This window comes from Amborella trichopoda, chromosome 2, assembly GCF_054954075.1.
Source record: "Amborella trichopoda isolate Santa Cruz 75 chromosome 2, AtrichopodaSantaCruz75HAP2 v2.0, whole genome shotgun sequence".
NCBI classification, from domain to species: domain Eukaryota; kingdom Viridiplantae; phylum Streptophyta; class Magnoliopsida; order Amborellales; family Amborellaceae; genus Amborella; species Amborella trichopoda.
This window is the reverse complement of record NC_142337.1, coordinates 2,622,140-2,637,220: the sequence shown is the minus strand read 5'-3', so window position 1 is coordinate 2,637,220 and position 15,081 is coordinate 2,622,140. Positions and strand designations below refer to the sequence as shown.

The following is a 15,081-nucleotide window of genomic DNA, read 5'->3' as shown; positions in this document are numbered from 1 at the left end:
ATTGGAAGCGTCAAAGAGCACTACACAATTCCGACACATGCATCCCCTTGAAAACTTCTATTGCAGTACCACCCAAGCCAAATGATTTTATACTCCCGCAGGAGCAAATTATCTATTTATTTCATCGGGCTAATGCCTCCATTTTTGAGGAACGTATCAACTAAAGTAATCTCGAAAAAAAAAATGGTCACACACATACAAAAACATACAAACTCAACTTATCAGCCTGATGTCGCATAATTGCATGAACATCATCCATTTTGTCAATAAGATTAAGATCTAAGTATTAAAGAACTCAAATTCCAATTTACTTTTTCTTTAAAAACAAACATATGATGATATTTAAAAGGATCCCAAATTTTCGGACCCAAAAACTCTTTTCGAGTACATTTTGTTACTTGAGATAGCAAATGAATAGTTTGCTCCTCCTGGAGCATAGTATTTGCACTAACCACCGAAAATTGACTTTATTTTCATGTTTTGGTACATTCCTATGTACTATTTACTTTTCTCAAACTATGCAATTAAATCATTTAATTTTGACATAAGGGGTGACAATTGCCTATGGGCTAGATGTGAAATCAACTTGTTGAAGATTTGTCATTCGCTAGACTCTAAGTTGTTGAAGATTTGTCATTCGTTAGACTCAATATCCAAAAAAATAAAATATTGTGTTTTGTGGTACATTTCAGATTGTCAGACATTACATTATATTGTTGAATTTATTTAAAAGTAGGATATCAGCCTTAAACAGTCAGAATAAGATATTGAAAACCGCTCCAAGAGCTTGAAAATTTAAAATTTTATTTTTATCTCTAGTTATGAAAGTTCAAGCTAAAAAATATTGTAAACCGAGCTGATAACTAATTGTACGAGCACTTAAAAATTAACAATCTAAATAATGTGATTCACTATTTTTAAGAATTTAAATTGTTTTTCTTCATATCTACGTCAGATTGTTGATCATGATCAGTTGAAAGGTTCTCATCCTCAAAATAAACATATGAGATTTACTGGCTGTGAAAATAAATGAGCTTAATAAAATCGCCACCGTTAGATCTTATGACCGCATGATATTATCCGGATAAGCGGTGGAGATCTTGATGATTTCCCGCCATCCGATGCACATGGGAGTTTACGTAATCCATAAAAAGATAAAATAATAATTAGCAGCATTAATTATTATTGGTAATTTAATAATGCAAAATCTTACTCATTTTTTATAAGTAGCATTAATTATTGTAATAATAACGGTGAGTGAAAGGTAAGTAACGGCCTCTCTGCGTAAGAATGAAGTTTGATAGTGGAATTACCTATCAAAATGAGAAAGATGCTGCGATGCCGCATGCACTTCTTGAGGAAAAGTATCTCGTGTGTCGGCCGACTCAGCTATTTTTGTGCGGTCTCCCTCTAGAATATATCTTAAAGATGTATTTTCGTTCCAAAATTCAAAATTAAGGTTCGATAATCTCAACCATGACAATGATCTAAATTTGAAAGTTTAATCTTTGAAAAAGACAAATAGTTATTTGAATTCATTTTTCAACCATCTATTTTAACTTTTTCTTGGAGATGGATGTTTGATGAACAAGGAACGGGACAGTAATAGGTGAGTTGGTTGAGTCACCAAAACCGCGCCCTTCAAGAAAATAGTGATTTAGAAAATGGTGTAGTTTGTATAGAGCTGAGGCCCTGAACAGTCAAAGTAAAGCATACCTTCGAACAATGTCAAGAAATGTGGTTTCTATATTGGAAATCGTTGTGATAGCCTTAAAATATCTTTTCATCTTTAATTATAAAATTTAACGCTTAAAAAATAGTGTAGATCGAGCAAATCTATGAAAACTTGAAAATCTTCAAAATTGACGGCCAAAAAATACATTACAAAATGCACTATTTCCAAAACTTGAAATCCATTTTTTTTTTCATGTCCATGCATCTTGAATATCAAGACGATCAATTTGAAGATATTTAGGCATCAAACCAACCTCTTATAGTAAAACTTTTGAGGTGGGTTTTAATTTAATTGTTTAGATCCTCGGCTCTATATAAACTCTTTCATTTAGAAAATAGTAAAACTTATCAAAATATATATGATAGAGGAATTACTTGTTATATAAGTCATGTTTTAACTACTTGAAATATAGTTTTTATTTAATTTAAAAAGTCACATCAAAATACATATGGTCATGAGTTGGAAACTTGGAATTGTTGAAAATGGGTAAAAGCGTTGAATAATCGATAAGTTAGATGTATTTGGTTAAATTTATTGATTTAAAAATATGATCTAACTCACTTCAATTCTACTCAAAATCGCTCAGGTAGGATTGATATCGAAAATATAGCAATTCATACATGAAAAATCCTAAATTGGCTGATTCTCCGCTTTTTTATTCCTTTTGGTTTTTAGTTTGTTTCATTAAACATAGCCTGGATAGGACTAGGCAAATTGGGATTGAAATCACTCTCTTTTTTATATTTATAATATTGAGATTGAGATGAACAATTATAGATTATTTCAACATTGAAACAACATTTTTTGATGGATTTTGAGGTACATCTTTCTTCTATAATATAAGGTGGCACCTTTTGGAACTACAACCAAAGAAAGTAGAGTGAAATTAGTTGAGATCCCTTACTCTTTCTCACTTGACTTTGGGAAATCACACGCATGTGTGAAAATGAAACGTAAAACCTCGTTCAACTTATTTTAAAAACCAACTATGTGTAATTTTTTGGTTGATCTGTTTTCTGTGAGAAAAGTCTCACTAAAACAAAGGAATACTTCAAAATATTTTGGTCGGTTGATTGACTCGTGTATCTGTCTGGATTTCCAAGAGATTTGGGACACTAAATACATATATCATAGAAGTGAATCCATTTCCACCTTTGGTCCATGAATTTGGAGTTCTTGTTAGGGTTAGATTAATGATATTTTAACTATTAAAATAGATAAAAAAATCAATATAGATTTTTCAAGGCTCATAATTTATTTATTTATTAGTAAAATTCATGATTGTAGTATTTGAGATGATCTATCCATGACACTTTGTATCCAAATTCCATTTACAAAATAGAGTTTGGATCCATCTACAAGATAGGATTTTGAAAGGATGCACTTGTCACACGTGTACCCCTCGAGGTGCTTCCCCAAATTCACTAAAAGCCGATCCTTCAATTAAAAGAGGGAGGTTTATCAAAATAATCATGAGGTATAAATTATTTAGCATTTTACCTATATTATTTGACTTAATTTCAAAACACCCACATGATCACGAGTTTGAAAAATATTAAATAGCCAATCTCTCATTAGTATTTTGATAAATTTATCTAAAATAAACATAAATATATCCATACAAGAGAGACACACACAAGAGAGACCATTTGAATATTTGAAGCACGTGTAGACATGCATTCACACGTGCTTCAAAGGCTCACATGAGAGAGAGAGGGAGAGAGACGGAATTTATTTACAGTAATTAAAAGGTTTTTATTCCCTCTTATAGAGACCAAGGGTATTTTGGTCCTTTAAGGATAATGATAAAGAGTTACTTTATTTACAGTGATGTGAGCATCCCAAGAAATTTTTTTCTCATTCATGATTCTCATTTAAGTCCAAAAAGAACCGTTCAAATGAAGCAACAAACGGCCACTTTAATACCTTTTCTAACAAGCAATAAGTATTAATTATTATATCCAATGGGTATAGGATAACCATTTTCTTTATTAAATTATATGTTATTTATTATTTTTTCTTATTTATGGTCTGTTGGTTATATATTGTTAAATTATATATTAATTATCATATGTTTTTTTATTGTATTTTTGGTGAGCTTTTGTTTGTTGTTATCCTTTTTCATGCAATGAGAGGAACAAAAGGGTTGTTGATCTAGCTTTCTAAAACTTTTGTTACATCAACTCCACTTGTTTTTCATTCTCTTAAATTAAAAGAACTGACTTTTTTCTTGGTAACACAGGATTTAAAGTATTATCGGTCAATAGCCCTTGATGAAGGAAAATAATTGTAGCACTGGTTGAAAAGGAATTTACAACGCTAGCAAGGGTTCAAACACCTATTGCCAAATATATGTGAAGAGAGAGATGATGTGAGGGTGGACTCGGACCATACTTGGGCTTCGAGGGATAGGCTCGATCTCGGTTTGAGTATTGGTAAAAAAAATTAGACTTAGTGAATTGGATCTAAGCCCACATCTTGAACTCAAATACTATTTGGGTCAGAGTCTGGGTCAGGTAATATTTTTCAGGTCCTAAATCAAGGGGTTTTTGACCTATGGAAAGTGGAAGTTCCCGGGCACCTCAAGTTCAAGGATATTTTTGTCATTTCTTACAATGCAAGTGTTAAATTAGTAACTTCAGACTACCAAGTGTCAATCATGTAATTTTCCCCAAAAACCAGTGCCATTTGATCCCCCTCCACCTCCCCTGAAAAATAAATAAAAAAGCAACGGGTTAGATACAACAAGTGCACACTGGACGGTCCAGATTCTCCCATCCTCTTCGGTCAAGATCGATACATGGTCCAAAACGCATCTCAACTGTTCATCATTTTCCATAATTTATTTTTCCACTCATCTTTCTCTTCATGGGAGGTTTCGTCTGTTACCCGAAAGTCTCACATGGTCTTAGTTGTCCTCCTTCTTGTCCCTCTCTTTTAGTAATTTTAATATTAATTTTTTTATTTGTTATTTTTCTCATGCAATTATAATATTTGGCTACTTAAAATTCATTTTTCTTAATTTTTTGGATAGATTCTCTGAACCAAATGCTGGAAGGCTTTCTTGTGTTTTGACAAATGGTTTTGCATTTCATGCAATTTGTGGGGTATATTTTGTGGGGTATAGCTTTTTAGTACCACTACCATTGTGAGGGGGCTCAAATTTTTTTTTTTTTTTAACTTTTTGGTTTCAAATTTTGATTTTTTCCCCCTTTTAGAGAAAGTGGGTCTGCAACTATTTGTGGTTCTAGAGGTCTGGGGTCTCTCTAAATTTGGAGGTGCTTGGTGTTGGTTTAGTCATGGTTTGGAGGGAAATACTCAGTGTGGGTTTGTTTTAGAGTGGAGTTTTGCTCAAAGGGTTTCTTCATCTTTTTCTATTCAAATTTGGTATTTGTTTTATCTTTGATCTTGTCTGGGGTTTCTCAAAATATAGAGGAGCATTTAGGGTTGTTTTTTTCAGTGGTTTGGGGGTGTCCTCTAGTGTCAGCTTTGCTATAGGGTTTTGAAGCTGGTTCTCTATGTAATTTGCAGGGAAAGACTTTTACCTTTGTTATTTAAGCTACTGTATCTGCATTTTTTTTTTAATGGGGCTGGAGTTTAGGCTTGCCTTGAATCAAGAGGTGCATTTGGGTTTGCTCTGAATTTGGAAGTGTTCCTTTTTCTGTATTTTTTACTGTTTTTTCCAATATTGGTTGTAGAGTGCTAGCCTGTGGAGCCATTTGTATCAGGTTTTAAAGTTGAATTACAAGAAATCATACTCCAAAAGTGTGTCTTTTCCTTGAATTTTAAGCCTTTTTCTAGTGGGGTCTTTGTTAGTGTTTATGGATAGGCTGGGAGGTTTCTAAGACTGGTTGTTTGCTATTTTAGTTTATAAGGACTGTATCTCTCAATCTTTTAAGTTGCATTGAGCTCTCTCTCTCTCTCTCTCTCTCTCTCTCTCTGTGGGGAAATTGGGTTCTTCTAGTCTGATTTTGCTTCTGGTTTAGCCCTTTTTGAGGTAATTTTAGTCGTCAATGGCTTGTATGAAACTGGGATCCAAGCAAGATGCATTCCAAAGACAAGGGCAGGCTTGGTACGTAATATGCATTTGTTTTCAGTGTTATTTTGGCCCAACTATCAAAGCTGGTGAAAGATTTGTTTTTTTCCTACTTGTATGTTTCCTGGTTTTTTTTTTCGATGATTAAATCTATATTATCATATTAAAATCCATATGATGATCAGATTCAAAAAAAAAAATCAATACGATCAAGTTTGATTTTGTTGCTGTTGTTGTTGTTTTTTTTGTCCCTCATTTTTAACTGTTACGACTTGTTTACAGGGATGATCTGTTTCTCAGCAGATGGGCTCTTTGAATTTTTTTAGAAATTTGGTTCTTTTATTTGTTCATGCTTAGATCACTTCTACTTTTTCAGCAAATTGGTTCCTGTATCTTTTATGCTCCTTTTTTTTTTTTTTTTTTGCTGGTGCTGCATCTTTCCCAAATGATTTATTATTTTTTTCTTTTTTCTTTTTTATTGTATAGTTCTGCTCATTTGGCATCAAATTTTATTTTTCTTATGATGATTACTAGTTCTGCTCATTTGGCATCAAATTTTATTTTTCTTATGATGATTACTAGTTCTGCATCATGTTTGGTTAGGTTTTTTCACATTTAGTTTTTCTCTTATTTGTTATTGTTCTCAATTTATTCTGGAAAGGCTCTGGTAATGGATTTTTCAATTTTTTAGATTTGTAGGCTTCATAGTATCTTTTTAAAATCTGCTTCTTTTTTGGAGTGGGTTTGTTTGCATAATTATTTTTATATGCTGATATGATATTTTTTAACCTATAAAACAGCTGATATGTTGTAAACTATTTTATTTTAACAGTAAGTGAGTATTTTTCGTATTGTGAAATATGTTAACTCGTTCTATAATCCTTTCATGTGAGTAGCAAATGGGTTTTACTAGTTCTTTTACAGTTTGTTTTAAAAATCTTTCTTATTTCTATTTAGAAAGGAAATTGTTCCTTTGTTGATGTTTATGTTCTGGCAATAATTTTATTTTCCGAATATGGTTTCTGTTTGACTTCCTATGGAGTTGGTTTATTTTTGAATTGGTCTTTTTAATAGATAAAATGTTAGGTATTTATGGATAATATGATTCTAATCTTTGAAGCCTGGAATTTTCATGATCATATCTTGTTGCATTTGGAGTAGTTAGACTTGAGAAAAGACACGAACTAAGTATGAATTGAATTAGTGGAAATGGTTCTTGTTTCCGTGACTCTAACAAGTTATTTATTGTGAATATACCATTTATGAATAAGTATTCAAATCACCCATTGTAAATGGAAATAGTTGACGGTCTTGTTATCAAACTACTTTGACAAAAGAAGGAAAAATCTGTTAATTTTAACCACGACTACACATACTTCTAAATTTTGGATGGTCCAGTTTATGTAACTCGTAGAGTGTATTTATCTGGTACATTCGATGGTATTTTAAACTCTAGAAGTTGATTATACCTCTAAACGAAGAAATAAAAAATAAAAATAAAAGTTCCTTTATGAGTTTGCACTATGTGTGTGTGCATGGGTGGTGTGTGCCTAACATGGGGAAAGAGGAGGGGGGGGGGGGGGACTGGGGGAAGGTGATGAAGCAAAGTAATTCATTCATTGGTGGGAAGAGTTGAGTGGTTCGATAAAAACCTACATTTAAAGGAGTCTTTGGATATTTGACTGAATCCATCACATCTTTGTTTTGAGGACTTGCTATCAGTTATACATATGGCATTTTATTTACCTCTGGATCAATGAATATCCTCCTTTAGAACTTGGAATCAAATATTTCCTGTAATTGTTGCAGCATGATGTTTATGAAGGTCCATGTAAGTATGTTTGTGGCATGATGTTTTCAGATAACATCATTGTTCATCAATGGCAATACAAAGTATTTCCAATTTAATTCATGGTTTTTGTACTTTTTTTAAGTTATTCATTCAAAGACACTTTTGTATCTTGCATGTTTCCTAATTCCTCGTCGCAATTTTTTTTATTTACCTTATCACATCTTTGATTGATGATTCAAATAGATTTGCTTAATAAATAAAGGAAATCTCAAAAGGACATGAGTTTCATAGACTGAGAGCGACCGGCTGAAAGTTAATTTTGAAAAGTTTCATTGTCTGGAGCGGCTAGTGAATGGCTGTACAAATATACACATGCTGCTATTTTTTTATTTAGACATACTTCTGAACTGAAAAGCACATTCATTTTGTATATCTTTATGAAATGGCATTGGTTTTTCGTAGTTACTGAAATAACGGTTATTAGTTCTAAGAGCTTTTGAAAGTTGGTTCTCATGTATTATAAACATTAATTTTCTTTGTATTGAATACAACAAACATAAATTCTTTGTTTTGAAGTTCTAAGTTATGACAAACATTGACTGGACTACTCTTTGGCCTCATGCAATTTTTTTAGATTGGTTTATATTCTTAGCCTTTATTTGATTGTATTGATTTCTCTATGAGTTTCAAAGTAATTTTAGGGTCAAAGTACCCAACTCAAGATCTTCTGAAACTCCTTTTTTTTTAAATCGGATTTTCTGAAATTCTTTTTGTTTGTTTTGTGACTTCACTCTGCACTTTTGCAGGTTTTGCACTACAGGCCTCCCGAGCGATGTTACCCTTGAAGTTGGAGATATGACCTTTCATCTCCACATGGTGAATTCCATATGCCGTTTTGAGTGGCTTCCCATTGAAATAATACGGTGGTTATGATTCAATGCAGATTGGTTTCCCTAATCTGCCTGATTACAATATCTATCCCTTTGAAAGTTACAAAATCCCACTTGTTTATCAATTCTGAAATGGCCGCCCCCTTGTCACCTAAAAATAATAAGGAAACCAAAGTCTTTCTCTACCTTTTTGAAAAATTCTCTACACGACTCGTGTCAAAAAGAAAAAGAACAAACTATTCTATGAAGTGGGGCCCATAGGGCCATGCATGTGTTATAGTTAATCTCCAACCATCCATTAAAGGGAATGGATGGTGGGTGTGGCCTTGGCATGCCAAATACCACAATTCACTGACTAACCGATAAGTTTATGGGAGAGTCTTCGGACATATTATATTACCCAGACTTGAATCAATCTTTGTTTTTTTCGTTGTTTTTTTTTTTCTTGGGAGGAAACCCTTACCTGAATCTTATGTAACAGAATTATTCCTTTAATTGAAGTCATTACTTACCAAGAAAGAGGAAGACCCAAGAACAATGTTTGGACCGCATAGCCAATATGTGGTCCAAATCCTTGAATCTTATTCAGCATTGATATATATACTTTTTTTTTTAGTATTTTTTAAATTATGACTTTTCTTTTGCAGTTTCCATTGCTTTCCAGGAGTGGGTTACTAGAAAGGCTAATTGGACAGCTCTCTAATGAAGAAGAAGAGGGTGGTGGTGTGATAAAGCTCCGTGATATACCTGGGGGTGCAAAAGCATTCGAATTAGTAGCCAGGTTCTGTTATGGTGTGAAATTGGAGCTCACAGCTGTCAATATTGTGTATATCTATTGTGCTGCTAATTATTTGGAGATGACTGAAGAATATGGGGAGGCCAATTTGGTATCGCAGGCTGAGGTTTTCCTCAATCAGGTGATTTTCTTCTCTCTCTTCTTTTCTCTCCTTTTTGATAAATATCTTTTCTCTTTGTATTTTCCTCAGACCAGCTGATTTTTTTTTTTGCTTTTTTACTTATCAACTAACCTTAGTTGGTTCTTGTTCATACTTGTTTGTGGATATTTTTGGGGCAGTCATCAAGTGCCGGGACCTGGTCTGGGACTTATTGAGGATCCCCAGACTGAGTCAGCGTTCGAACTTTGGCCAAGTCAGCGGGGCTAAGCCAAGTCTCAGTGAAAACTACATTAAAGGGCAGTGACTTGGTGAGACATTCCTGAGTCTCCAGGTTTTGTCTGGACCCTGCACTCTGCTGGGTCCGAGTGACTCAGGCGAGTCTGAGCCTGAGTCACCAATTTTGAATCTTTGCAACATAATAAAGATTTTTTTGTTTCCCCTTAGAAAATGCGTGAGACATATTAAAACGAGATCTATAAAAATTCTCTAAAAGAAATAGAGGTGTGTTAGTAGAAATAAAAAAAAAACTCTTAGATATAAAATTTTTATCTTATTTTCCATGTGCATGTAACTTCTTATATATTTTCAGATACCATTCTGTTATGGATTGCATTATCATCCTGAACTGAATAAAAGAAAAAAGATGGATGTAATTGTTTATCATGTTCTCAACCAATGATTGTGCACAGGTAGTCCTTCGTAGCTGGAAGGATTGTGTCAGGGCTCTCCAAACATGCGAGGATGTTCTCCCTCAAGCTGGAGACCTCGGAATAGTGAAGCGATGCATAGACTCTTTGGCCACAAAGGCTTGCACTGACCCTAACCTATTCGGGTGGCCCATGATGGAGCATGGTTCTATGCAAAGCCCCGGTGGGAGCGTCCTATGGAATGGTATAAGCACTGGAGCCAGGCTTCGAAACCCCAGTTCAGATTGGTGGTATGAGGATGTATCGGCCTTAAGCCTGAACTTATACAAGAGGCTTATCGCGGTCATGACATCAAGAGGAGTGAAGCCTGAGATTATAGCTGGTTCCCTCACCTACTATGCTAAGAGGTACTTGCTTAAGCTCTTTGGTATGTGGTAAGACAACCAGTTTATGTTCGTGAAAGTCCAAAGGTTGAACTGTGAAGTTGTCTTACAAACAAGTAGGAAGGAATACCGTAGGAAAATGTGCAGTGTGATCCATGTGGTCACGATTGGAAATAATGTTTAAAAAGTCAGACTTGGGCTCCAACTTGCCAATGGCCCAAGACCTTGTCTGACTGATCCAACTTACGTAAGTTGGAGTCGGACTAGGTAATTTTTAATAAGAAAATTTTAAAGGTTCTATATACTTTTATGGTCTGGAATCGCCTGGCTCCAGATCTGTGCTGACTGTGATGAATCCTGGGCCCAACAACTTTCTGAACACTGATCAGAAAAGATCAAAACATAATCATAAAGTTATCACCATCCAATCAATGGGTTATGTGGTGATGGACCAAGAATGGGATGTACAATTGGATTAATGACATTTTGTGGAACTACTCTCACTCCTTTAGGGGTGGCAATGGACCCGGACCCAACCCAAGACCCAAAGGGCAGGCCCAACCTGTGTCGTGTATGGGTCCAAAATTAAGACCCGGTGGGTCGACCTGAATACTATTTTGGTTCGAGTCTGAGTCCATGTCCATGTAGACCCGACCTGGACTCGACCCAAATTTTATTAATTTATTTTAAATGATCATCATCAACAGACCTTTTTCCCAACTATTTAGAGCCGGCTATACGAATCTTAGTCTGTCATTCTGTTCTATCAAGGGCTATACCCTCACTGAGGCCCTAAGTCTCCATATATTTTTTTATTACTTCCAACCATGTCTTTTTGGGCCTACCCCTCACTCTTTTTTAGCCTTCCACTTGAATCAACTCTCACCTCCTAATAGGTGTTGTACTAGGCCTGCACAGCATATAGGCAACCTACCTAAGTAAGTTTACTTTCTCTCATCTTATCGCCTATTGGAGCCACACCTAAGTTCTCTTGAATGTATTCATTTCAAGTTCTATTCATTCTTGTCTTGGCACTCATCTATCTCAATATCTTCATCTCAACTACACTCATCTATAAGTATGCTGTTTCTTGACCGTCCAACTTTTCGTCCCATAAAACAAAGTTGGTCTCACATCTGTCCTATAGAACTTCCCTTTCAGCTTCATCGGTATCAATTTGTTTTAAATATGTATTTATAGTTATAATATTTAAAATAATACATATACGAATTTAACATATTTATGAAATATACTTAAATATATATCCATGCCCCTTATAAACAATTCAGGTTCGGGTCCCAGTCCCACAGTATATTTTGGGGTTCAGCCGAACCCCGACCCATACCTGACCTGACCCATTGCCACCCCTACACTCCTTCACTGTTCAACATATTGATGGATGATGAAAACGCTTGTGACCTCATGTTATCACGATCTACTGTAAACAAAATGGATTATATTATACTTTTCCATGCTATAAATCCGTGGACCATGGGAATTAGCCTATTGGTGTCATCATCACCTATTCATGTGGATGGCACCAGAGAGGGCAGAACCCATCTAGAAGTCATGTCTTTTTCTTATTTGTCCACTTTCTCCATCATTATCTATCATTCATGGGAAGGTGATGACCCAACTTCAGGGCCTGTGGACATGTCTTGCTCTGGTGCCCTCTACTCTCTCTCTCCATCACCATGCACCATTTGAACGGATGGTGTTAACTGTATACTTTCCTAAACAAGCACACTAATCAATCTTCTTTCTTTTTCCTTTAGGTATTTACCTGGGCTCAACAGGCGACAGAGCATAAGCGAGAATAGCACGCGCCTCGTATCAATGGGTTCAGGGCCCACCGCCCCTTCAGAAGACGAGCAAAGAGTCTTAGTTGAAGAAATCGAGGCATTGTTACCCTCTGAGAAGGGTGTCACATCAACGAAATTCTTATTTGGTTTGCTTCGAACCGCCATGATCATAAATGCTAGCCAGAATTGTAAGGCAAATTTAGAAAGAAGAATAGGATGGCAACTCGACCAAGCCACTTTAGAGGATCTTTTGATGCCAAATTTTTCTTATTCAGTTGACACACTTTATGATGTTGAATGTGTGCAAAGGATTTTAGAGCATTTTCTGAAGATGGATCAGGCAAGTGGAGGAGGAGGGATTTCCCCTACTTGCTCTATAGAGGATGAGAGGCTCATGGGTTCACCATCTTTGACGCCAATTACCACTGTTGCGAAGCTTGTTGATGGCTATTTGGCGGAGGTGGCGCCTGATATCAATTTGAAGCTCCCCAAGTTTCAGGCACTGGCGGCAGCGGTGCCTGAGTACGCCAGGCCTTTGGATGATGGGTTGTATCGTGCAATTGATATATATTTGAAGGTAATGTACATGCTCTCTCTCTCTCTCTCTCTCTCTCTCTCTCAGCATGTATCTGTGAATTGTGTGTGCATGTGTGGCTCTCTATTTATTTGTTCATGTAACTTTGTCTCTCTCTCTCTCTCTGTTTATTTGTGCATGCGCGTTTGTGCATTGCTCTCTTAATGCATGCATGACTGTGTTTCTCTCTATCTAACTCTCCTTGTGATTGGATATGTGAGTGTTTCTTATTCCCTCTCTCCCGTCTGTCTGTTGGTTTCTGTGTGTGCCCTTGAGTTTTCTGGGCTCAGAGACAGAGAGAGAGGCTTCTCGCTAATACTATTTTCTTGACTTGTCCATTGAATGCAGGCGCACCCATGGCTCTCAGATTCAGAGAGAGAACAGCTGTGCCGCCTCATGGACTGCCAAAAACTCTCCCTCGAAGCATGCACCCATGCGGCACAAAATGAGAGGCTCCCTCTAAGAGTTGTTGTCCAAGTTCTCTTCTTCGAACAATTACAATTAAGAACCTCCATAGCTGGCTGCTTCTTAGTATCAGATAATCTCGAAGGCTCAAGGCCTTTGTTAAGAAGCGGAATTGCACCATCAGGAGAGGGAGGGTGGGTTAGTGCAGTGAAAGAAAACCAGGTCTTGAAAGTGGGTATGGATAATATGAGGATGAGAGTTTCAGAGCTTGAAAAGGAGTGCTCAAGCATGAGGCAAGAGATTGAGAAATTGGGCAAACCGAGGGGGCCATGGAATAACGTCTCGAAGAGGTTGGGTTTCAGGTTTAAGTCTCAAATATGCAGTGCTCAAGAGGGTTCAGTGAGAAGTCATGGCCGGTCGCCTTCTTCAAAGCATTCCAAGCACAAGAAGAGCTCCTCCTTCGATGGTTGAAGTCTCTCTCTCTCTCTTTCTTTCTCTCTCTCCCCCGCTTTCTTAGAGGCTGCTGTGCCCAAAAGGAGTTCTTCCATTGATGTATAAGGCCTCTCTCTCTCTCTCTCTCTCTCTCTCTCGGATTTGATGTGGACTTGTGGGTACCATGTGGGAGTTCGACCTCTGATTTTTGTGATTGTTGTTGGGATGGGATCAGGGTGATGGTGATGTAACTTTTTATGTGTTTTGTATCTGTACTTTCCAGACAAAGAAAGTGTTTTGAACAATGAAAGCTTGGTTTGAAGTTGATGTTTGTTGTCTGATGGTTTTGCACTCTTTTTCATGGTGATGGCTTCTTGGAATGAGCTGCTAAAGTTGTTAGAGTTGGCTTTCCCCTTCCCCACTCCACCCACCCTCTCTCTCTCTAACACGCGCTCCCACGATAGAGAGAGAGAGAGAGAGAGAGAGAGAGAGAAAAAGAGGCAAATCTAGGAGAAGTCTTGTCCCAAGGGCCATAGGAAAGCCGTATTTAATACTCTCTGCTAACTGGATAGGGGATTGAGGAAGTTGTGATTGATTCTTATCACTAAATTGCTTTTTATGTGTTTAGGCAATGGATCAAATTTTCATTTTGGAAAATGTGACGTAATTTATGAGAGAAACCATAGGTGTAGAAAAACTAATACGTCACCTCTATTGTAGCCGTTTGATCTGAATGATAGATAGTTTCAGTCATGATATCAGAATTTAGCTTCTTACCACCTCTCTCCTAACCATTTGATCTGGAGTAATGGATACGATATAGAAGTTAGCTTCTTACCACCTCTCTCCTAACCATTTGATCTGGAATAATGGATACGATATAGAAGTTTGCTTCTTACCATTTCATTTTGGTCAAATAATTCAGAGTATTTATTTTTTATTTTTCTATAAACTAATTGTTTATGAATTTTGGGGCATGCTCCCTCTATTAGGGTGCAAACAAATTAATATCCAAAATGCCAAGCCATGTAGCTTGTATGGCGTATTTTGGTTTTTTATATCTAGAATATCATTCTTTTCGTATTTTTTTTAAAGGGACGCCCTAATGGGAGAAAGTCACACCCCTAATTGCTTATCAAAATGATTTGTAAAAAAAAGAACAGATAAAACAATATTAAGTAGTGAACTTGTGATTGAAGTTATCACAATCGTCTAGTATTTTGAAACCTGGATCTATCGGGTGAACTGGCCATCCGGGAAACCGTTCTGGGTGGGTGAATTGTCAATTTGGATAAGTGAATAAAGATTTGGATCCGCGATACGAAGTAAACATAATCGATAAAGACAATGGATGGTAGGTCAATACTGGTGTTACCATTCATGTATCTAACAATCGAGACATTTTTAAAACTTTCGAATCAGCAGGTGACAGCAACTCAGTTCAACTTGGAACCCAAGCTATAGCAAATATGCTTGGAAAGGGCACGGT

General features: G+C 36.2%; 1 protein-coding gene across 1 annotated transcript; it reads left to right on the top strand.

The window, feature by feature from the left end:
* Positions 1 to 5,631: 5,631 nt before the first annotated feature.
* LOC18427188 (Phototropic-responsive NPH3 family protein) lies at positions 5,632 to 13,930 on the top strand. Its single transcript, XM_006836245.4, has 6 exons — positions 5,632 to 5,807; positions 8,370 to 8,439; positions 9,101 to 9,370; positions 10,039 to 10,403; positions 12,155 to 12,758; positions 13,104 to 13,930. Exons 1-6 carry the CDS (start codon positions 5,749 to 5,751, stop codon positions 13,629 to 13,631), a joined length of 1,896 nt encoding a protein of 631 aa, XP_006836308.1. The 5' UTR covers positions 5,632 to 5,748; the 3' UTR covers positions 13,632 to 13,930.
* The last annotated feature ends 1,151 nt before the right edge of the window (positions 13,931 to 15,081 follow it).

Coding starts and splice junctions, on each gene's coding strand:
- LOC18427188 (XM_006836245.4), top strand. CDS start 5,749: ATGGCTTGTATGAAACTGGGATCCAAGCAAGATGCATTCCAAAGACAA. Junction 8,440..9,100: donor TGACCTTTCATCTCCACATG/GTGAATTCCATA, acceptor TTTCTTTTGCAG/TTTCCATTGCTTTCCAGGAG. Junction 9,371..10,038: donor CTGAGGTTTTCCTCAATCAG/GTGATTTTCTTC, acceptor GATTGTGCACAG/GTAGTCCTTCGTAGCTGGAA.